Source organism: Lissotriton helveticus, unplaced genomic scaffold, assembly GCF_964261635.1.
Source record: "Lissotriton helveticus unplaced genomic scaffold, aLisHel1.1 SCAFFOLD_632, whole genome shotgun sequence".
NCBI lineage: Eukaryota > Metazoa > Chordata > Amphibia > Caudata > Salamandridae > Lissotriton > Lissotriton helveticus.
Window position 1 is genome coordinate 22,073 of NW_027611833.1, and position 21,846 is coordinate 43,918.

The window sequence follows — 21,846 nt, forward strand, 5'->3', positions numbered from 1 at the left end:
AGGAGTTACAGATACGTCAGTATTTCTGACGTATCTGTGTGGCGCAAAAGTGACGCATTGCTGGAGTGTGTAACAAAAGTGAAGCAACTCCAGCAATGCATCCTTTCAGATGGGCAAGCCCCATGTGAAAGGGCCTGCGTCAGTCTCACGTCTGCGTCCTAGAAGTGACGCAGTGAAATCTCATAGATTTCACTGCGTCACTTCTACGAATTGTTTTGCGGGGAACGCCCCCCTGCATACATTATACCTGACGTAGGTATAATGTAGCGCAGGGGTTTACAAAGTGACGCATCTGCTTAGATGCATCACTTTGTAAATAGTGCCCAACAGGAGGCATGTTTTACGCCGCTGATGCGTCACAAAAAGTGACGCATCGGAAGCGCAAAACAGACGCAAGGCCTCATAAATAAGGCCCTACGTTTTTTGAAGAGCACCCTGGCTACAAAGGTGTTTTAAGGTGAATCTTGACTGACAAGATCTCTAGGCGAACGAGATTGCACCTTTTCTTCCTCTGATGCCGCAGAGTGTGAAGGGGTTTGTAACTACATACCGCCATCTTGTGGCTAATCTTGGGAAGTGACAAGGTCTCATGTCAGCATGATGGCAAAATATTGCTATCTGAGAAATTCTACTATTTGGGCATTAATTAATCCGTTTCTTTCGGTTACTACAAGCAAATAAACACTATTTACAACCATATTCACACATTAAAATTGTACATTCCAACAAGACGTAAACTCATTGAAAACTAACATAAAAGTACACGGCGTTCAAACGAATTCACCTTTTCTATATAGCTGCTATCATTGCAGTATTAACCTGCAAAACAGAAGAAAGAAAGGTCCAGATTTACTAGGCCCTTGCATTGCCTTTAAATCACGCAAGGTGGCGCAAGGACTTATGTGCTATTTACTAAGTCACGCAAAGCTACCTGTGCATGGCTTAGTAAATCGCTGCCTTTGGTTTCTCTCGGTTAAGAAGGGCTTCCCTGGGTGGAGTATGAGCGTTCCCGCGCATCCACCCAGGCACTTTGGCGCATTAACAGGTTTATTAATGGTAACAAAGCAGGGAAGGCATCAAAATGCTACGCAAACCCAACAGAGGCGTAACAAGGAAAAATATGTTTATTTCTTCTCATTATTTCCTCTTTCTATATGTGGTGCATTCCACACTGTCAAGCTTGGGAGCTACCCCTGAATACACTTTTCTGGCAGTCTGGTGCAACTGAATATTCTAGATTTCATTATAAAGTTGTTTCTGCTACGTACGTGTATGTTTCTTTGCTGCCAATATTGCACCTAATACGAGGAAAGACAATTTTAAACTAATTTAGGATTCAAGTAGGCACACTGGAGATGTTTCTCCTTGAAGGTAATATTCTTGCCTCTGAACAAAACATGGGGCCATATTTACAAAGAGTGACAGAGGGCAGCACCGCAAGTCATTTTGCTGTGCAGCCCTGCCCCAATAGGAAAGGGCAGGAATGCACCGTATTTACAAGAGACTGTGCATTCCTGTCCTTTCAGCCAGCACCGGCGCACAATTTGCAGCTGAGCACCAATGCAGGCACCCTTGCACCATAGTGCAAGGGTGTCTGTGTTGGCAGGATTGTTTTTGTAGGGGTGCCTTCCTGCCCAAAAACAATCACAAGAGGCATGTTCCTCTTTCCATATGTGCGACAGAATGCAGTACACATGGGACATGTAAACATTTGTCCTCATCACACCCGTTCTGGGGAGTTTTTGGAGCTGCTCCAGGTGTACATGATGTTATATATCTGGGCCAGTGTCAAAATCTATGGGTGTTGAGTGGGAACACCCACAGCAATGCCCATTGAATGCCTACTTAACATAGATTAAGGCACAGCAGCGCTGCCTTGCCTTACGCCATATCTATGAGGCCATGCAGAGCCACGCAGGTTGGCATTGCGCTGCCTCATAGATATGATTGAGAGGTATGCGCCACCTGATCATCATAAAAAGTAATGCTCCGGCTGCTCAGGCCCCTTGTTAATGAGGGCCATGGTTTTACTGGCACTAATAGGGGTTCAGCAAGCAGAATCATTGCCGAATTGCTCACGTCAAATGGAGAGATTAGTAATTATCGAATGAATGAATGAAAGGATGTGCAAGTGGTTTTAGCAGTCTGCAAAGCGTAGTACTCCAATGTCGTTTAGTAGTGAACCAGTGGCGGCTCGTCCATGGGGGCGTTTGGGCGCCGCCCTACTGCTTTCTCGCCGTGCGAGAAGGCAGAAACAAATGGTAGTTATTACCGTAATAACTACCATTTGTTTCTGCCTTCTTGCACGGCGAGAAAGCAAAAGTTAGAGTGGGCGGTGTTACTCGAGGGCAGGGGGGAGCGGCTTGCCCACTGTTGTTAATACTGTCTGTTTGGGCAGCCTCAGGCTGCCCTACCAGACAGTATTAATAACAGTGGGCAAGCCGCTCCCCCCTGCCACCTCCCACTCTCCCTGTTCTCTGGCAGCATACAGAGAGAGAAATGTGACGCAGTTGGGGCAGCCGGCCGAACCAATCACAGCGCTGGCTGCGGTGGAGGGGAGGGAGGCTGCCTGCAGCCTTCCTGTTGACGAGAGCCCAGACGTCAGACGATTTCAAAATGCAGGACGGCGGGAGTCTGCAGTCTGCAGTCTCGGGACTTAAGAAAAGCGGGAAGCCAAGGTAAGTTTTATTATATTTTATTATTTAGTAGGCACAGTGACCTAAGTAGCAGTTGCCTGTCACACGGGGGTGGGGGAAAGGCGGGGGACGCTAATCACAATGTCTTTAAATACACAGCATGGTTTGACATTTCATTTCAGCTATGTAGGTGTCTGTGTTCGTTTTATTGTTGATTCTTATGCATTGCGTTGCGTTTGCCACAGAGGGGGGAGTGGATGGGTGGTCAAGACGCCAGGAGCTGGAAGTGTTTCTGTGTTTGAGGGCTCGGGGTCTCCAAATGGTCCGCTCGATTTTGAGATTGTAGCTTTTGTACAGTGGAGATAAGAAGGGCAAACACCCCTTAAATGGTGTGTTTTTGTTTGACACTGGACCTTGGCTCACCTCCAGATTCACAGTTCCCGGCCGCCAGACATTTTTTGAACGCAAGCACTACTATCCCGCGCACAAATTATGTTAAAATCATTTAAAAAAAATTTCACATCTGAAGATCCAAGAATCGGAATTTTCATAAGTTCACGCTCGTGTTAAAAAAAATGGACCTTGGCTTGCATCTAGTTTTGCAGTTCCCTCAAGTCATTTTTTAAGTGGAAACAGTTCACCCGAACGTACAAATGTTGTCAACAAACACGTCACATCAGAAAAACCCAGAATCGGAACTTAAAGAAGGTTAAACTCGTGTAAAAAATGTGGCCCGGCCTAAGCTCACAATATGACATAATTTCAAATACTGCGCGATGAGGACAAATGAAAGTGCCCTGCACTAGCAGCATTGTTCTACCGACTTTAGCCCCATTGCTGCTACCGTCGGCCGCTGAATGTTCGGAGCACTACCTGGCTGGTGCTGCGAACGTTCAACGGCCGACGCAGCCCCGCCCACTCTTCAGAACGCCCGCACTGCGCTGAAATAACGACCGCAGTTAAGGCGTTAGTAAGTGTATCCCTCCCCTGCAAAGGTTGCAGATAGAAATGCCCAGACTTTGGGAGGGACAGTTATGGCATGAAGGAACACACTAGGAAGGGCTGTCTCAGAGAATGTACACTTTGCATTTGCAAATACTTAAGCATTCTGAGTTTGGGAAGGGGGCAGCCAAGCATCTACTGTAGCCTACATGTGTTACCTGCTGTGATCCGTAAATAAAACGTGCATTATAAACCACCTTGCTTCCTCAAATTTCCTTACAATGCACTATTTGCCACACCCTCTTTTAAACAATATCTCTTGGGGTGTGGGAACCCCCCAGAACCTCCATAATGTCAGAATGACTAATCCACAAATGTTTTCGCCCTACCATTTTGAAATGTCACCAGCCGCCACTGTAGTGAACGCTAGATACAACTATTCTTGCACAGTCGTTGATCAGTCCCAAAGCCCACTGATGTTACCTCAGGAAAGATATCAGGGGTCAGTCATTAATACTGGTTTCTGTGGTCGATAAAACACTGAGATAGTTTCCTCCTTGAAAGGTCACTTCCACATTTTCAGTATAAATGTTTTCAATTAGTGTAATGATTTCTTGAACCTGGGTTAAAGATTAGTCATTTATACAGAAGGGTGACCCCTAACCATCTTTTACCAGCTAATGAGAAAAGTTGGAAGGTTAGCTATGGTTGGGAATCTGTAAAGTGGCAAAGTCAAAGCCGTTGCTGATGTTAATGAGAGTTGGACCCAGGACCTGTCCCTTTCATGAAAGAAAGGCATTTGAAGCTCCTGGTACTGTGCAATGGCATCTCATAGGGAGGGCTATAACCTCACTATGGGTTCACACTTGTACAACATAGTCCTTAAGGGGTGTGAATATTTCATCTCGAGCCACGTTTGCCTTATTCCAAATTTAAAACTACCATACAGAAAACTCCAATTGACTTCGTTTTTTTATATAGAATAAGGGGCATATTTATAAGGGAATTGCGCCACCAGAACATCACTTTTTCAGGCGTTCCAGTGGCGCAATGCCCTGTTCCATATTTACAAAGTGGCGTTAAGCCACTTTTTGTGGCTTAAAGCCGCTTTGTAAATATGGCACCTTCTCATGCATGTATCTGCATGAAAGGGGCGTGCAATGGGTGTTGCTGTGGGTATTCCACTGCAACACCCATTGATTTTTGATGCTATCCTAGATTTACAAGGATGTGTAAATCTGCGGCAGTGCCAAAACCTATTGACACGAAAAAGTAGGCGTTAGATTGGCACAACAAGGAGAAATACTACTATTTATCCTCATTTTTGATTTCTTTATGTGTGCTGCTTCTGCAGCACATATGGAAAGAGCCAAAAGTCATCAATTATTGGTTTTGTGCAGGAAGGTGTCCTTCCTGCACAAAACCAATCAGTAAATAATGGTTATTTATAGAAAGCAGCACACATAGAAATAGCAGATCACCACTATTGATTGTTTATATGCAGAAAGGGACATCTTCTTGCACATAAATAATTATCCCTGGAATGCAAGCACCCAAGCAATATGGCGCAAGGGTGTCTGTGTCAGCGCTAGGCAGCTATTTTTAGTGCCAGCGCTAGGGAAAAGACAGGAGTGTGCTATATTCTTGTAAATATGGAGCATACCTGCATTTTTTTAAAATGATGCAGCGCATTGCTGCATAATTTCCTGCAATACCGCCCTGAGCCATTTCCTTGTAAATATGCCCCTACATTTGTTCATGACTCTTTCTTTCTGGAATATTACAATACACATGTCAGAAACCACTCAGTGGTCAAGGAACACCCTGAGGTTACTGGGTCTTAATCGTGACGGTTGAGTCTTTTTACAACTCCTGTCATGGTATGCCATGGTATTCCACCTTAATATCGAATGAGGAATATCACGCTACCAGAATATCGTGGACAACGTATCGGGGACCACATTATCAACATGTATAAGTAGGTTTCTACAGCTCAAATTAACTTAAGAATGGTACATCTATCTAGATTAGATTATATCCTGATACCGGCGGCACTGTCCCCCTCGATTGGAGAGATTAGACACCTGGCCCGGGGTATATCGGACCATTCCCCTATTTGGTTCCATTTTAATCTTAGCATCGGGGCCGAAGGCAGGGTGGCTCCGATTAACCCCTGGTATCTCCTCAACCCTAGGACACGCGCTGAATTGATTAAATCATTTGATCTGTATTTTACTGAAAATGCTGGTTCTGTATCCTCACCTGTCTCGTTGTGGGAAGCTTTTAAGACCGTGATCAGGGGACAGGCATTGTCTTTGGTGGGGTGTGCCAAGAAATGTAAGAATGAGGCAATTGTTCAGCTCGAGACTGAAATCACAGACCTGGAGACGGCATTGGAGCGGGGGGTGTCTCGAGAAGCATTACATGTCCTCCGCCTTAAACAATTAGAATATAAAACTTTGGTTACTGATGCAGCAAAGACGATGAGTAGGGAACAGCAGGGACGGCTCTACGATGTGGGTGATAAAGCAGGAAAATTGATTGCCTGGCTGGACAGAAGGGAGAGAGCGAATCGAGTGGTTCCGGTGATTGAGACATGCGGTGGTGTGAGTGTAACTGATCCTGTTGGAATTGTTGAATGCTTTGCGGATTATTTTCGAGAGGTCTATACCTCGGTGTCCGACAGGCCTGAAGAGGATTCGCACTTGTTGCTTCGGGACATAGCGCTCCCATGTTTGTCGGAATCGGAACGTGATTGCTTGGATGCCACGCCCTCGGTGGATGAGGTGGCTCTCGCGCTGCGCTCCCTCCGCTCCGGCAAGGCTCTGGGTCCCAATGGCCTTCCTGTGGAACTGTATAAGTTACGCCCTGATACTTTAGCTCCCTTTCTCCGTGATATGTTTCTGGCTGCGCGAGACAATGGCTCCCTCCCCAGAGATCAGCGTCTTGCGACCATTGTGGTGATCCATAAGGAGGGTAAACCACGAGATCGCTGCTCGTCTTATAGACCCATTTCGCTCTTTAATGCGGAGCTCAAGATCCTCGCCAAATTGCTTGCTAATCGTCTAATTACGGTTATCGGCGACCTGATACATCCGGATCAATCAGGTTTTAGCCCGCACCGTAACACGGCATTAAATTTGCGACGTCTGCATGGTGTTCTTGCGAGGGCCCCGACGCTGTGTGAACCGGCCATTTTGGCGTCCCTGGACGCCACGATGGCCTTTGATACAATCGAGTGGTCCTATCTCTGGGCGGTACTCGCCAAGTTTGGATTCGGCGCAGGTTTTATTAGTTGGGTTAAACTCCTGTATGAAACACCACTAGCCCAGGTGGTGGTTAATGGCCGCGTCTCCGTGCCTTTTACTCTCGGGAGGGGCACACGACAGGGTTGTCCGTTGTCCCCGCTCCTTTTTGCTTTGGCGTTGGAGCCTCTTGCCGCTTGGCTACGGTGGGAACCTTCGATGAAGGGTATACGCTGGACGCCGGAATTTGAGGATCACATTTCCTTATACGCGGATGATATTTTATTGTACCTTACATCTCCCCAAAAATCGCTCGATGTGTTGTTTGACGTACTTACCTCCTTCGGGAAGAACTCGGGCCTCATCATTAATTGGTCGAAATCCTACATTTATGTACTTGCGGGTGATGTCCCTCGTTTGCCCCGGGGCTGTCCCATCCAGTTGTCACAGTCTGGCTTTAAGTACTTGGGTGTGTTTATCTTGATGGATCCGGCAGTTCGCTATGAACGTAATTTGCTCCCCCCACTCCAACGGTTATGCTCCGATGTAGCGCGTTGGCGTAAATTACCGTTGTCTCCCCTAGGGCGTGCAGCCCTTTTTAAGATGATGTCCTTACCGCGGTTCCAATATGCCCTCCAGAATAGTTTTGATGTCATAACATGTATATGGGACCCCCTCTATATTTACTTTGCAGGTCAGGGAACGAGGGGAGCAACAAAAGCAATAAACAATGAACAAAGTTCCCTCACGACCTATATAGTAAAAGTGATACCACTTCTATACTTTTACTCTTATTATTTCACACAGTATACGGCAACATCAACTTTTTTTCATTTGTATTTTTTATTCTGATATTTTTTATAAATTTTTATAAGTACAAAAGTCACATTTATCAATTTATCATTTATAACATATATGTTTCCTGAAAATCATTTGATCGAATACACAATAATTCATTTAAGACAATAAAAACATTTTTGTCTACCGTGCAGAAAAAAACATACTTGAATACACCAATAAACTTCACCACACACAAACTCACTCATTCATACTACATTCGCTCCTTTCTCTGCGTCTGAGGGATCGCAGATAGATACGCGATTTTTTACGCAAGGTCGACGCGTTTCGGTGGTATAAAACCACCTTCCTCAGGACCTTCTGGCAGAAAAGACAGATACTCTTTGCACAAAAATAATCACTGCACGGTATGATATCCGCAATTTTTTTAGAGTGGAAACCTGCTTCGGTCAGCTAGTTTCAACATAAACACACAAAATTCTTTAGGCGATCCACGCATTAAAAACGCCTATTCCTTAATCCTATGTAGACCTCGGGTTTTGTCTTGGGTTCTTCCTTTTTTCAAAAGCCAAATTATTCTTTTTATCGCTCTCGTGTCCACAAAATTAGGGGCCTCCTTTTGTAACTATTGTGTTCCGATAATTTTTTTGGTTTTGGTCGTGCAGTGATTATTTTTGTGCAAAGAGTATCTGTCTTTTCTGCCAGAAGGTCCTGAGGAAGGTGGTTTTATACCACCGAAACGCGTCGACCTTGCGTAAAAAATCGCGTATCTATCTGCGATCCCTCAGACGCAGAGAAAGGAGCGAATGTAGTATGAATGAGTGAGTTTGTGTGTGGTGAAGTTTATTGGTGTATTCAAGTATGTTTTTTTCTGCACGGTAGACAAAAATGTTTTTATTGTCTTAAATGAATTATTGTGTATTCGATCAAATGATTTTCAGGAAACATATATGTTATAAATGATAAATTGATAAATGTGACTTTTGTACTTATAAAAATGTATAAAAAATATCAGAATAAAAAATACAAATGAAAAAAAGTTGATGTTGCCGTATACTGTGTGAAATAATAAGAGTAAAAGTATAGAAGTGGTATCACTTTTACTATATAGGTCGTGAGGGAACTTTGTTCATTGTTTATTGCTTTAGTTTTGATGTCATCCCGTCGAAATATTTTCGGGAAGTAGAATCGTTGCAGAGGCAACTAATATGGGACGGACGTTCGCGTATAGCTCTTCCGAAATTGACACTCCCCTGGTATGATGGTGGTATAGCGCTCCCGGATATTCGTAGGTATTATTGGGCTTCCCACCTTGCTGCTATCAACCACGGAATGTATGGGCCGGCGTTGAATCCAGCATTTGAAATGGACAAGTGGCTGCTCCTGGGTGGTGATTACTATAAGGCACTTTACTCGAGATCCTCCCGTTCACAACTCACGGGACCTAATGCTATAGCTGTGCGGGTATGGCATAGCGCAACGGCGGCTATGGGCTGGAGTGATAAATTAAGGGTGCGACACCGCTCTATGCCTCTGCGAAACTGGGTGGCCTATGGAGGACGAAGGGATTTGATAAGTGGGACATGATCGGTATTGGTAAAGTGCGTGATCTCTGGGTCAAAGGAAAGGTTAAGGCCTTCTCGGAACTGCAAATAGAGTATAAGCTGAGTGACAGGGAAATATTTCGTTACATCCAGGTACGTCATGCCCTGAACTCTGTGTTGCCAGTGGGTAGTGCTATTCCGGATTCCTCCCCCCTCGAAGATCGTATACTAGATGGCTATGTGCCGGATAGTACTATCTCACTGTTCTATAAGAAAATGATTAATGACCGATCGAGTCTGCTCGATCGCCTCCGTGAGGCCTGGATTGCTGATGGTATTGAACTGGATGACGAGGACTGGCAGTCCGCGATCTCCTCTCCCAAGGAGATGGCGATTCCGGCCCGCCTCCGTCTGGTCCAACTCAAGATCCTCCACAGAATCTATGTCACTGGTCCCCGTCTGATTCATATGGGTTTCTCTACGGATGGCAGGTGTCGGCGTGGGTGTGGTCTCCTTGGCACCTATCTCCATATCATATGGGAATGCCCTGAGGTGGTGCGATTCTGGAAACGTATACATGAGATTATGGATGATGTCACGGGTGTTGTGATGATGCCGGAAGCCCGACAATGTTTATTGAATGTATGGGGTCCGAATGACTATGACGTATCGCAGCTTCGGTGGGTGACTCTGGCCAATATGGTTGCGAAGAGGGATATTGCTCAGTTGTGGGGATCCCCAAGGCCGCCTACAGTGACTGCTTGGAAAGAGAGTCTGGACTGGTGCATGTTCCGAGAGAAAACAGTGTATATCGCAAGAGGCAGGCCCAAAAAATGGGGGAAGATTTGGAACCCTTGGAACTCATACCGTGGAGATATTTGTACGCCCCCGCTCGCCTTTATCCCGAGTCCTTCCCAGTCGCCCTGACCTACATCCCTTCCAGCTGTGGTATATTGTGCTGTTCGTATGCAATTCTGCCTCTGCCTCCCTCCCCTCATCTGTATTCAAAGACTTTTTTCTCCTGCTATCGTGTATCTCCCGTCCTCCTTGAGCACAGACCTAATGGCTGTATTGTTACTGTACTGCCTTACTTGTTTGTTTGATGTTTTGTTTTTTTGTGTTTCAAATAATAAAAAGTAAAAAAAAAAAAAAGAATGGTACATCTATATTTTCTCAAGATGCACATACCATCCCAATATTTTGGTCAACAAAATTCCAGACCACGATTTGCTATCATGAGGTTCATGTGGTCAATATATCGACATACAACCACGGCCACAGATACATGAGAACCAAGTGCAGCCCTATAGCTCTTGTTTCTTGGGATAACAAGTTAAGCAGTTTAAGTGTGGTGGGGTTAGAGACAATAATGCAACAATAAAGCGAATAACCTTTAACAAAGAACACCCAGTGCACTGCTTTCACTTAAGAAAAGAGTAAGGACTCTAAACGGTCAATTATGCAAATATTATAAAAAGCATGTTTGCAAGGAGCATATGAAAGAACTGCTGAGCTGCAGAAAAGGCAATAGGTTTACACAACATGCAGAAAAAAATCCACTTTTGTGGACTCAGAAGAGGATGGCAACATATTACTGTGGCAATGACATGCAGGTCATTCTCTTGTTCATGTACTCAATGTGCTATAGTTTTAGATTCAGAGAAAGGAATCTGGAGTACCCTAGTGCTCTCAAACAATATAAGTTCCTGGGGATTTCTCTGTGCATTGCAGGCCCCAGGGGCTATTGTTCAGCAGGTCTGGCCCATCTCTGCCTAGATGCAGGTAGAATAGTTAAAGATGCCTCTGTCGTGCTGGGGAAGTGCACTCACCACCTGAGAGTGAGGAGCCGCCCACAGGTCCACCACACGTCTATGGAGTTTACAGGGGACAAGAGATGGTCCAGGGAGGTTGTGCTGTTGGGTGTCCCTCACATGAAACTGGGGTCAAAGCTTGCATGGGGGCCTGCCAGTGTCAACACAGCCTGCAAGGTTCATCGTAGGCGATCACATCTTGGGTTGACCATGGAATAAGGTCATGCGTTCTTCTCAGAGCATTGATCTAATGGGATGCAGGGAAATCAGTTACGGTTTGAGGGTGAAGCCTGTGACACCCCACTGGCAATTCCACACCAGCCACCACTTCGATCAGTCGATGCCAAGGAAGGGGGGGGGTAAAACTCAGCACAGACAACGCAAGCGCAGGTCAAGTTGTCGTACCTAAAGTTTAATCCGCCTCTTCTGGACAACGCCTCTGCCAGCAACCTGTAGTCGGGCTCCTCCTTTGGCTGACTTCCTCCTGCAGAGCCCTCCACAAAGTTTGCGCTCTGCAAAGGCTATGCGGATTCCTGTCCGAGGCAGACCCGCAGCTCTCTTCTTTAGGTGATGTCACCTAACCTTCAAAACACTGGTGTGACACCAACCCTGCATCGTTGAGGTTTCCCTGACTCTCTTCGGAATGTCCACTACCCTGGTCAATGAGACATCCTGGAAGATTTGTGCTTGGCACAGTCTTCCTGTTATACTACTGTCCCAGATATGGGGCCGCATTACATGAGGCGCATTTTCCGTCATTGCGCCAGGTGCACATTTAAAAAGGCGCACCCGGTGCAATGAAGGGAAATGCGCCACATTATGGGGAATGCACTGCCCACAGAGCAGCCGCGAACTCACGCTGCCCCAGGGCAGCGCATTCATGTGAAATACGGAGCAGCTGCTTTACAGCCACTCCGCATTTCACTGTGCAGACGGCAACCAGACTGCAATTTTTAAGGGAAATAGTCAATGACTGCACCTGCCTGCAAGGGGATGTCTGAGGGGTCCATGGGACCCCCACACACCCTTCCAGAGGGCTGCTCTCAGTGGGCACACTCACAGTGCTCCACCTTTTAGATGGCACACTGTCAGTGCGCCTGCTGAGGGCTTCTTTGCCGCAGCGCCCGCATCAGTAATAGAGCACGGGCGCAGAGGCAAAAGGATTGCCTCATTTGCATGGGGCACATCGCCATGCAAATGAGGGAACGGCCCCGGAAGACAGCGCTGGCGCTTTATGTATGCCAGCGCTATTGTTATTAAAGAAGGGGCCACACAAGTGTTTGCGCCCCCTTCTGTAATACCAAAGTGCCCATGGGGCGTGAAAAGTGGGCCCAAAAACACCTGTTGCGCACCCGGGGCACTTCATGTAACATGGCCCATGGATTCTTGATTCACTATGGTCGGTTCTGAGCCGGTTTATAGTAGCTCCCTTACTTGGTGTTGTCCTCTTCTCCCAAGCAGATACGGTGTTTATCTTCAGCTACTGTTTCGACAGCAGGGGGCTGGTGAAGGCACTCTCCAAAGACAGCATCCATAACACAAGCACAAAGAGGAGTGAATCCCTTTCTTCTGAGATCTAACTACCTTTTGGGAGCAGCACCTTTGGTGAAACAAAGTAGGCCCTGACCTGAAGGTTCATCATGCCTCACAAGAGTCCACTCGCCTCCACCTCCAACCCCTTCCATACTAATGGGAGTGCGCCACGAAGCAACAAAGGGAAGGAGAAAAAGGCTGGACTCTCCAACCTGCCATTTCTACCTTTCTATAGGTACGCCCATCTCCATCCTCCTCAGACTTCAGTGTCTGCGGATTCACAAAAGCTTCAGAGATTAGAACAAATTTCCAATGCCAGTCCAGCAAACAACTTCTCACCTCCATTCAGTGACGCCTTCAGCCAGTCGCAATCAAGAAGTGGCCCAAAGTTTGACTCCATGTAATTATACCTTTCCGATCATCTACGAGGATACCCGGGTACACAACAGTTACTAACATTATAACCAGTATGGCTACCAAAGCATTGTCTCATTACATGCATCATAGAATATTTATTATGCAGCCAGGAATGAAATGCAAACGATATATAAAACTGATGCATATTTATGTCGTTTTAAAACAATTACAAAATTTCCACTTTATTTATGTAAATAATTTACAGAATTACAACAGACTGGGAATCAAAGAATTATTCAGTCGGAAACGGAAAATGAGGCCGAGAATGGAAGGTGCCATGGCTGGGGGTGGTGCAATTCAAGGATCATAATGAGATAGTCTCAGACCAATGGTTGGAATGGCAGAATAGGTCAATTTCTTTGACAGAGGACCAGGCACATTCCACCTTAATGCAATTATGATTGGTTGGAAACCTTGACTGTTGATGGCCAGAAGATTAGGTTTCCACTGGCACTGCCAGTGGATGCTTCGCCTGTGTAAACCTGGACTTCTCTCAACTCTAAAGAGGATGGGGGAACAGGGACTTTGGAGGTGTGGGAACGCCATCAACGTACAGCGGAGCTCATGTGCCGCCAAGCATTAAATGGAGCCTTCACTCTTTTTCATATAGGCTGTTGGCCCAGTTGGTACATACTGTTGGATAATCTATAATTAAGGCTTCCGGTAATCCTTTTGTACTTATTTTTACAGATAAATACAGACAGAAAACAATGTGTCCTGTCTGTATTTATTTTTAAAAGCGGAAAAATACTGAAAATGGTGCTTCTTGCAAGAAATTCTCCATGCTTTCTTGCATGAATTCTAGGCAACAGCTGAGCAGGCAGACAGCATGGAGGGTTAAAATACTGGATGAGATTTTCTTAAATACAGTCATATGTTAACATATATTTGTAGTATGATGCTAATATGTACCTGTGAGTGTAGTCTTTTGTAATACTGGCTGCTTAGTTTGCTAAAACATGACAGGCATCAATGTTTGAGTGCACGACGAAGGGTTGTATAAATGCAGAAATATACCATTTTACAGCTACATTTATTCTTTAAACACAAAATAAATATGGATAAATACAGTTGGAAATGTAAAAAAAAAAGTACTATAAAAACGGGAGCCCTACCTATGATTAAGTTAGTTGTACTCATGAAAAATAGGTTATTCACAGCTTCTCTCGCCTCTTCCTGCATGTTGTAATCAGGGCACAAACAGAGTTGTTAAGGGTACTTGGCTTTCTGCTGGCAATATGTCAACATATTCTAGCTGGACATTTGAAGGTCAAGAAGATAATATGAATAACTGGAGATTCTGCAAGGATTGTATAGTCAGTTCCTACTGTGTATGATTTAGAATCTTTGGGAGTTTTTTTGTTTTTACCTGTACGCTGCAAATGTCCTCATAGTGACAATTCTATTGTGAGTATTTATGCTGAGCTCAGCTTCCCATCTACAAAATGGATCATCTGACAGAAAAAACTCCCTTCACTAACTGCATAGACATCACCTCTGGAACCTTAATCCTATTAAAGAAGTTCAGAGCCAAGACAGAGAAGACACAATTTAATCACTGCAAGGGGCTTAGCGTAGCATCATAAAAAGCTTGGTGGGAGCGAAAGAATAGAGATAGGCCATTGTCTTATTTTGTGCATCAGTGTAAATACATTTTTATTACAACTTTGTTATATACAAAAACCTATTAAAGAGGAGGGTGTTGTTGCTTACACGATAAAAGATAATTCTAGTAACGTTATTCAAAAATATTTAGAACCCAGATTTTGTGTCGATATCTGGAACCGGATTTCCAGGGTTTTCTTTTCTATGGCCGTAGATCTGAGTTCGTGTTTAGAGCACAAAAGCTAGCTCTTTATTCAAACAACCTTAATGAGAAGATATTTTACCAAAATAACAGTAATTTAATTCTAGAAACAGTTCTGAAGTTTCAGCCACAAAATAATCCCCCACCGAAACAATGGTACAAAATGTGAACATGGCGTTTTAACGGATCGACAATCAGGTAGGCAAATGTCTGTTCATGCTTTTTAGCTGCAGGGTAGCACATTCCATGTTCACTGTAGGCCACAACTTTGAAAACTGAAGATATTATATTTATTGCTTTGGTTTCTGGATCTTTCTGAACACTGATCAGCTCTTTATACATGGCCTTTGTTGTGTCTAAGTAGGGCCCAACCATATCTTCAAACTGACAAAGTGCGCCTCCAAGGCAAAGATGTTTAAAGAGATGGAAAATTAATTCTTCCCGGTCTGCCTGGCTGAATATGTCATATTTATCAGAATCCTCCATTACCAGAACCTTTCTGAGCTCATCAGAAATGGTAAAATCGCCATAAAAATCATCAAAACACTTGTTAATGTGACCAGTCTCTTTAACAATTCCTTCAGTGAATAAGCGGTCAAAGAAAGACATTGAAACTTGCGTGCAAGGCACACCTTTCGCTTCAACTTTCTTCACAATTGCACCTAGTGTCATCCATTGTCCCGCGGTCGATGAGAGTAACTTTAAGTTTGAAGTAACATTGGGATCTTTAAAAAAGGCCTCAGCAAATTCATCCTTTTCGTACGCCTGAAAATATTGGTCATATCCAAACGCCTGTGCTTTCAATCGTCCATGCATGGACCATTTCATCAGCAGCTCCCTCGTGTCCCTGTTCTCAAGGAAGCTGAATTTCTTGTTGGGCAAGTGGCGGAAGGTGAACCTTGGCTTGTTCGTTAAGATATCACCTTCTGACATCTTCGGAGACACAATGAGCCTCTGGGTAAGATCCAGTGTAGCAGAAAGGTTGGATATAGAAGTGAGCGCTGAGAATAAAAAAAATTACAGCGATTTATCATTACAGAGAGAATTGTGGGTGTTCACAAAAATACTACAGTCACATTTTGCATGAAGAAATAACGAGAAGTGTCTGGCTTTGAAACCATTTGGACATTTTATACAAAAATCATTATGCGCGGTTCCTTTCCATTAAAACACCATTGTGATATCCAAGATCTACAATGCTCTAATGGTGGTGCACTCTACCTACACTTACAAACATTACAGAAACACCACCAACCAAAACCTATTTCTAAGATACCACCTCGGTGCCTCAAATACAGTAACAGTTGGTGCAACTGCTCAATACAGTACTGTGAAATAGTGACTAAATTAAAAGTAAAGTTTATTCGGTTTTAATCTTAGAAAACAATAAAATTGTATAGAGCACATTTATAAAAAACATTAATTGTTCCTAAAAAGTAATAAGTTAAAATACATTACATAAATATTAAAATCAGGATTTAAAGAAACAAAAATTTACAACACCAGAAATATTTCATTATCTCATGGTTTTTCTACATCTAATCACAGTCCTTAAATATACTGACACAATGTAACATACTCTTAGAGAAGGCAGGGTCTGAAAAAATAAGAAGGCTGGCCGACAATGTCTAAAGCCATGAGACCTCCAGATCGGTACAATCCAACACCTTCGCTGTTCACAATAAAAAAAATTAAAAAAACAAATACAGTCAATGTAGTTACTGGTGGAGTCCCTAGTCTCGGTCAAGTGTGAACGCGATTTATTTAACGTCGAGGTAATATTCAACCCTGTAAGGCCATGAACTTTTTATGCTGACAACCACGCCTTCCTCACTGACTGCTGAACTCAACAACTCACTCCATCTAACAAGCTATAAAACCATAAGGACCCTTGCACATCATCATACTCATACCAATGTTTTGTTAGAGGCCTTGCTGCTGCTTATTCTTGTCACTTTGATCCATTGATACTGACAAGTTTTACTGAAACCAGCTTGCATTCCATTGTACAAAGAAATGCTACTTTCTCAGACAATTGATAACTACACTACACTTTTATTAAATGTATTCACAATTCTTTGTATTGTGCAATTGTATTTGTTTTCATTGTGTACTGTGTTAGTGAGCAATCCAACTAGTTCAACCTCACATATGGATTACACCCTTAGCAGCGTTTCCAAAACTATGGGTCGCGATTCACTGGCGGTAAGCCAATTTTGGAGGGTCAGGAAAGTCAGCTGGCCTCCTTTCTAAGAAAAGCAGTTGCCTCAACCACAGATCTTCTTGCCACCGCTGCTCTCCATAAACGGCGCTAGGAGACATTGCACTTTTTCAGCGCATCGTCATTCCATGCTTGGCTAAAACTAGGGCTAAATCAGTAAACGAGCAGCCGTTTTGTGTTTCTTTTACCGGTTATAGATCCCCAGAACTCCAACCTCCCATGTGTCCAGAAATAGTCCGCAGCTGATCACGGAAAAATGTGCAACCTCCCCCCAGTATTGGCTGAGATGGGGACAATCCCATAGGACATGTTTGAGGTCCACTGCCAGGGACCTGTAATGGGTACATGTGCCAGGAACAGCCAGTAATATACAGTTGATGCGCTCGGGGTGGGAGGTAAGCTCTGTCGAGTACATAAAATTGTATCAACCTTGGAAGTGCATTGCGGGAAATCTTGTGCAGTTATTCAAAGGCCCGCACCCATTCCCTCTTGTGTAAGGCCCTGCCAATTCTGCCTCACAGGGCTTGCTAAGGTATTGCACAAGGACCTGGGTGTGTGTGATCATCGTCCATTTGAGCCATGATATAAGTTTCCTCTCCTTACCCGGGGTTAGAAGGCTGTCTGTGAAGGCATTTGAAACTGGTTCAGAGTCTTCTATTTGCCATACCTACCCGACAGAGAAGGCCGAACATCAGGAGCTGTCACAGATGGAGGCCATGTTGTTCTACAAACTCTTCAAAGGGCTGTACCTGGCCATGCTGAATAGATGGCCCACATCAGAGAAGCCGGCTCGGTCCCAGGATTACAAATCGTGTTTGGAGGGACGGTAAGGCCCCTTTAGGAGGCCAAGGAGGAGAATCACAAGTGATCCAACATTTCCTCAGGAGACACTGCAGGGCCACCCAGCCCAGACGTGGAAGCCCCTGCACTGAACAAACACTTGCCACTGATATCACCAGGCAAGCCGCCGTGGGAAAATACTGATCCCCTTTAGAAATATTTTTCTACACTAGCATACAGAAAGAAAATCTCTGTGGCTTACAAGGAATACCTGCCTGCTCCATCTCAGGTTTTCCCTTAATCTCTAAAGATAATTGAGAGATCTCTTGTATCACAATGAAAAAAAAACACATTAACAATAAACTCTTAGCTACATTCCATCACAGGTTTGCACTGGCTAAAGCACCTGGTCAGAGACATTTATAGTATAAGATGTTCTCCTCCGTTGCTTTGATAAAGGTCCCTCTTGTCCCCTCATCCTGTTGGACCTCACACAACATTTCACATTGCTGACCACTAAAGCCTCATTGACACTCCCAAAAGAAAATGAAATGGTTCAAATCTTATCTTACAGATCCCACTCAGCTGATAAAAATTGGCCAATTTGATTCCACATTGCTATATTCAGTGTCTACCTCATTCAATCTTTATCTTAAGCTACTTGGAGACCCTCTGGCTGATCTGAGCATGCTGTATCACTACCACACTGACAACACTCAAATTGGCCTCACGTTGGGCTCATCAAAAATAGAATATCTAAGATTACATCAGCAGAAATATCTGGCGTAAGACCAGCAAGAATGCAAGAAATCCTACACAACACGCACTATACATGCAACGCTGAAAACAGCCTGCCCTGGCATACTGGTAAAGCCGGTAGGTCTGGATTGTACCTGAAAGTTTTCATCCTAGCAGTCACAAATCCATCCATCCATAAGCACACTCAGTAATAAGCCGTGCACTCAAACACTTATCCATGCACTCAAAGATCTATTTATCCACCATTTTAACTTTTTATTGCGCTCACTCGCCTGTAAATCCATAAAATCCCTCACACACAAACTAATCAATCAATTAATAGGCACTTTCAGTTATCAATCGGATCTACTAGCTTTGCTGGTAGCCCAAGAGGGGTGTGAGAGTGGGTCTGGTATAATTAGTCAGGAAAAAATGAGAGGGTATGTTGAAAAGAATGTTTGAGGGTTGTGACTGCTGTCCAATGTGTATGACTTCTGGTGTAAGGGATGTGAGTACAGTCAGTGGTGAAATACTATTAATTTGCGAGGGCTGTTAGCGCTGTCAGCAGTGATAGACTACCACTCAGAGAAGTGTGAGAGAACGTTTTGGCATGAAACAAAGGATGTGCTGTTAACTTCTTTAAATAAAGGTAACTAATTTTTTATGAAGGTACTTAGGGAGAATCGCCCTTCTTTTAACATATGTAACAAATACATTCTTTGTGAAATAACTTCGCAGAAAAAGGAGAGCTGTAACGGTTCTGCAGTTCTAGTAGGGTATAATTATAGAGCTGATTCCTGTCAGGTCAAAGGTGTCAGCCACAGAATTCAAGGCAGGATTGTTTTTGTACAGGACGGGACACCTTCCTGCACAAAAACAATCCTAAGAGGCGTTTTTCTCTTTCTATGTGTGCTGCATGTAGCACACATAGAGGAAAAAACGAGGAGAAATAAACATATTTTCATTACGTCACGCATTGAGAGGTGTACATATTTGAAGCTTTCCCAGGTTCACATGATTTTGTAAATCTGGGGTAGCATCAAAATCCATGGGTGTTCCGTGGGAAAACAAACTGCAATGCCAATGGAATGCCTCCCGGGCTCAGATTTGTGCTGCATTGCCCTAACTCAACATTTATAAAGCCATGAAGGATGGCTTTGCGTGGCTTCATAAATTGGATTGAGAACCCAGCATTACGCATGTACCATTTTACGTGGTGCAAAAGTGATGCAGTGCTCGCATAAATAAGCCCTCAAGTGCGTCAGTTCATGCATCATGTCGTGACTCTTCCTGCGATAGTCCACTTCCAAGACTCGACCTATTGACTAATGATTGTTTTTCTCGGACATTAAATTTCCCTGGTGATATAATAATTTGATCTCCCTGGTGGTACTAATAATTTTTCTAATGCTCTCTTGTCACCGGAAATGCACTTTCTAGAGATCACGTTGTCCCTCCCAAAACAAAGTAACTCATTTCAAAGAGCGATAAATATTAGGCAACGAAAAGCATTTTAAACGTAAACGAGAAAACAAAAGCGTCATGATATTAGCGATGTATAATAAATATTTAACCGAACAGCAATAACGTTTATGTAAGAGTTCAAGTGAAAGGCACGAGAGGGGAGGGTTACCGATTCTGACAGTTTTGGGGGCTCAGTCTCATGCGAGGGTTTCTGGAATCCTCCGTGCAGGCGGTTGTTGTGTTCAGCGAGAGCCCGCCCCTTCGCACACTTCCGGGGAAAAGCATCTCCGTTGCCAGGCAACCGCCAACTTCCGCCTCTTGGTTTTAAGGCAGACTGGAATAAGTGTGTGTTCGACATGCAGAAAGAAATCATGAACCTAGATCGTTTTTGTTGCCACGCCAACAAATTAGTAGATAGTACAGTGCAGGGCACAAGTCCTAAATAAAGAAGTGGGGGGACGCTCACAGACAGGAAGTGACGTCACGACCGAAAGTGACGTCACGAAAGGCAAAACCCTAGAAGTGGGGGGACGCTCACAGAGAGGAAGTGACGTCACAACCAGAAGTGACGTCACAAAAGGCAAAAACCTGTTAAAATAGGTATGTGTTTAATAGTTGGTGTAGCGCTTTTGCGCAGGGGGGACGGCGTCCATCCATTGGTTGCAACGGCGAACCTGGTAGGTGAAGGGGCGTGGTGACCGGTGTGGTGTCCTGCAGCAGTCCGAGAAACTTCCGATTTCAGCCATCCACCTGCGCGCACCTATTTTGTAAGGGTGGACGCGGTTTTGATTGTAAATGGTGGACGGCTTTTTGATTTAGCAGGGTGGACGGCGTCCACCCTGGAAAACCCTCGAAAATAAGTGGGGGGATGCCGTCCACCCGCGTGGTACCCCGACTCGTGCCCTGGTACTGTGCCAGTGATGCAGTGGCGCAGAGTTATTAGGCTGGTCCAACTTTCAAATAAGCATTGGCAAAGCCAATAGGTCTTGCGGTGTATGTCAGGCTTTCGGCTTAGGCAATGCTTGTTTAATTCTTTCATGGTTTTTGCCAAGCTTTATTGTAGGGTAAGCTGCCTGGCCCACATTAATCTAGAAAGGAAGTTAGCTAAGGGCAAAGTGTGTTTATGGTCTCAAAAAGCACACATTGTCACAGTAATTCCTGCCTGGCACCTTTGAATGTAGATGTGGTCATTGTGAAAGGGCACCATGCCATAACTTATGTTAAAGCTACCCAATGATGAAGTGGGTTAATTATTTTTCCCATGACGCATGCTCAAATGGTTGGAAGAAAAATGTGTATGATATAATAACAAACTAAAGGATAAAGGGCCTGATTTGGAGTTCGGGGGCATATTACTCCATCACAATCGTGACGAAATCCATTCTGCTGTATTACAAGTGTATTATATGCTATAGCACTTGTAATACAGCTGACATGATATAGGTCATGTTGGTGACGTAGTAAACCGTCCGCAAGACTCTAAATTCGTCCCTAAGACTAGCTGAAAACCCTGATAACCATCCACATTATGTATACAGATAATTTACTAAAATCAAAAGGTCTTGGCTAACATCAGACCTAAAAAAGCTAATAGGGCTCTGTTGTCTGCCAGCCTATTGCCTTTGCCCAGTGGCGGCCGGTCAGTTTTGGGGGGGGGGAGGACGGGACACACACACACACACACGCTCACATACACATAACACTCACAACCAGGCGCACACACACACACACACACACACAAGCACATTCATTCACAACACTCTTTCCCAAACATTCACACATGCACACACCAAACAATGTAAAAAGAACTTAAATCACACTTACCGTTAGCCAGCTCTGCTCTGCCTCGGAGGTTCCAGGAGGCTTGGTACTGCTGCCTTCCCTCATTGGCTGACCTAAGGTCAGCCAAT

The 21,846-nt window shown here is 44.4% G+C and overlaps 1 protein-coding gene across 1 annotated transcript; it reads right to left on the bottom strand.

Annotated features, from left to right (window-relative positions):
* Positions 1-14,706: 14,706 nt before the first annotated feature.
* CFAP300 (cilia and flagella associated protein 300) lies at positions 14,707-20,236 on the bottom strand. The gene is made up of 2 exons (XM_078673021.1): positions 20,106-20,236; positions 14,707-15,734 (listed from the first exon to the last, which is right to left on the bottom strand). The coding sequence occupies exon 2, from the start codon at positions 15,664-15,666 to the stop codon at positions 14,857-14,859; it is 810 nt and encodes a 269-aa protein (XP_078529147.1). The 5' UTR covers positions 15,667-15,734; positions 20,106-20,236; the 3' UTR covers positions 14,707-14,856.
* Positions 20,237-21,846: the final 1,610 nt, after the last annotated feature.

Bases quoted from the DNA above. Each gene is read 5' to 3' on its own strand.
- CFAP300 (XM_078673021.1), bottom strand. From the start codon at position 15,666: ATGTCAGAAGGTGATATCTTAACGAACAAGCCAAGGTTCACCTTCCGC.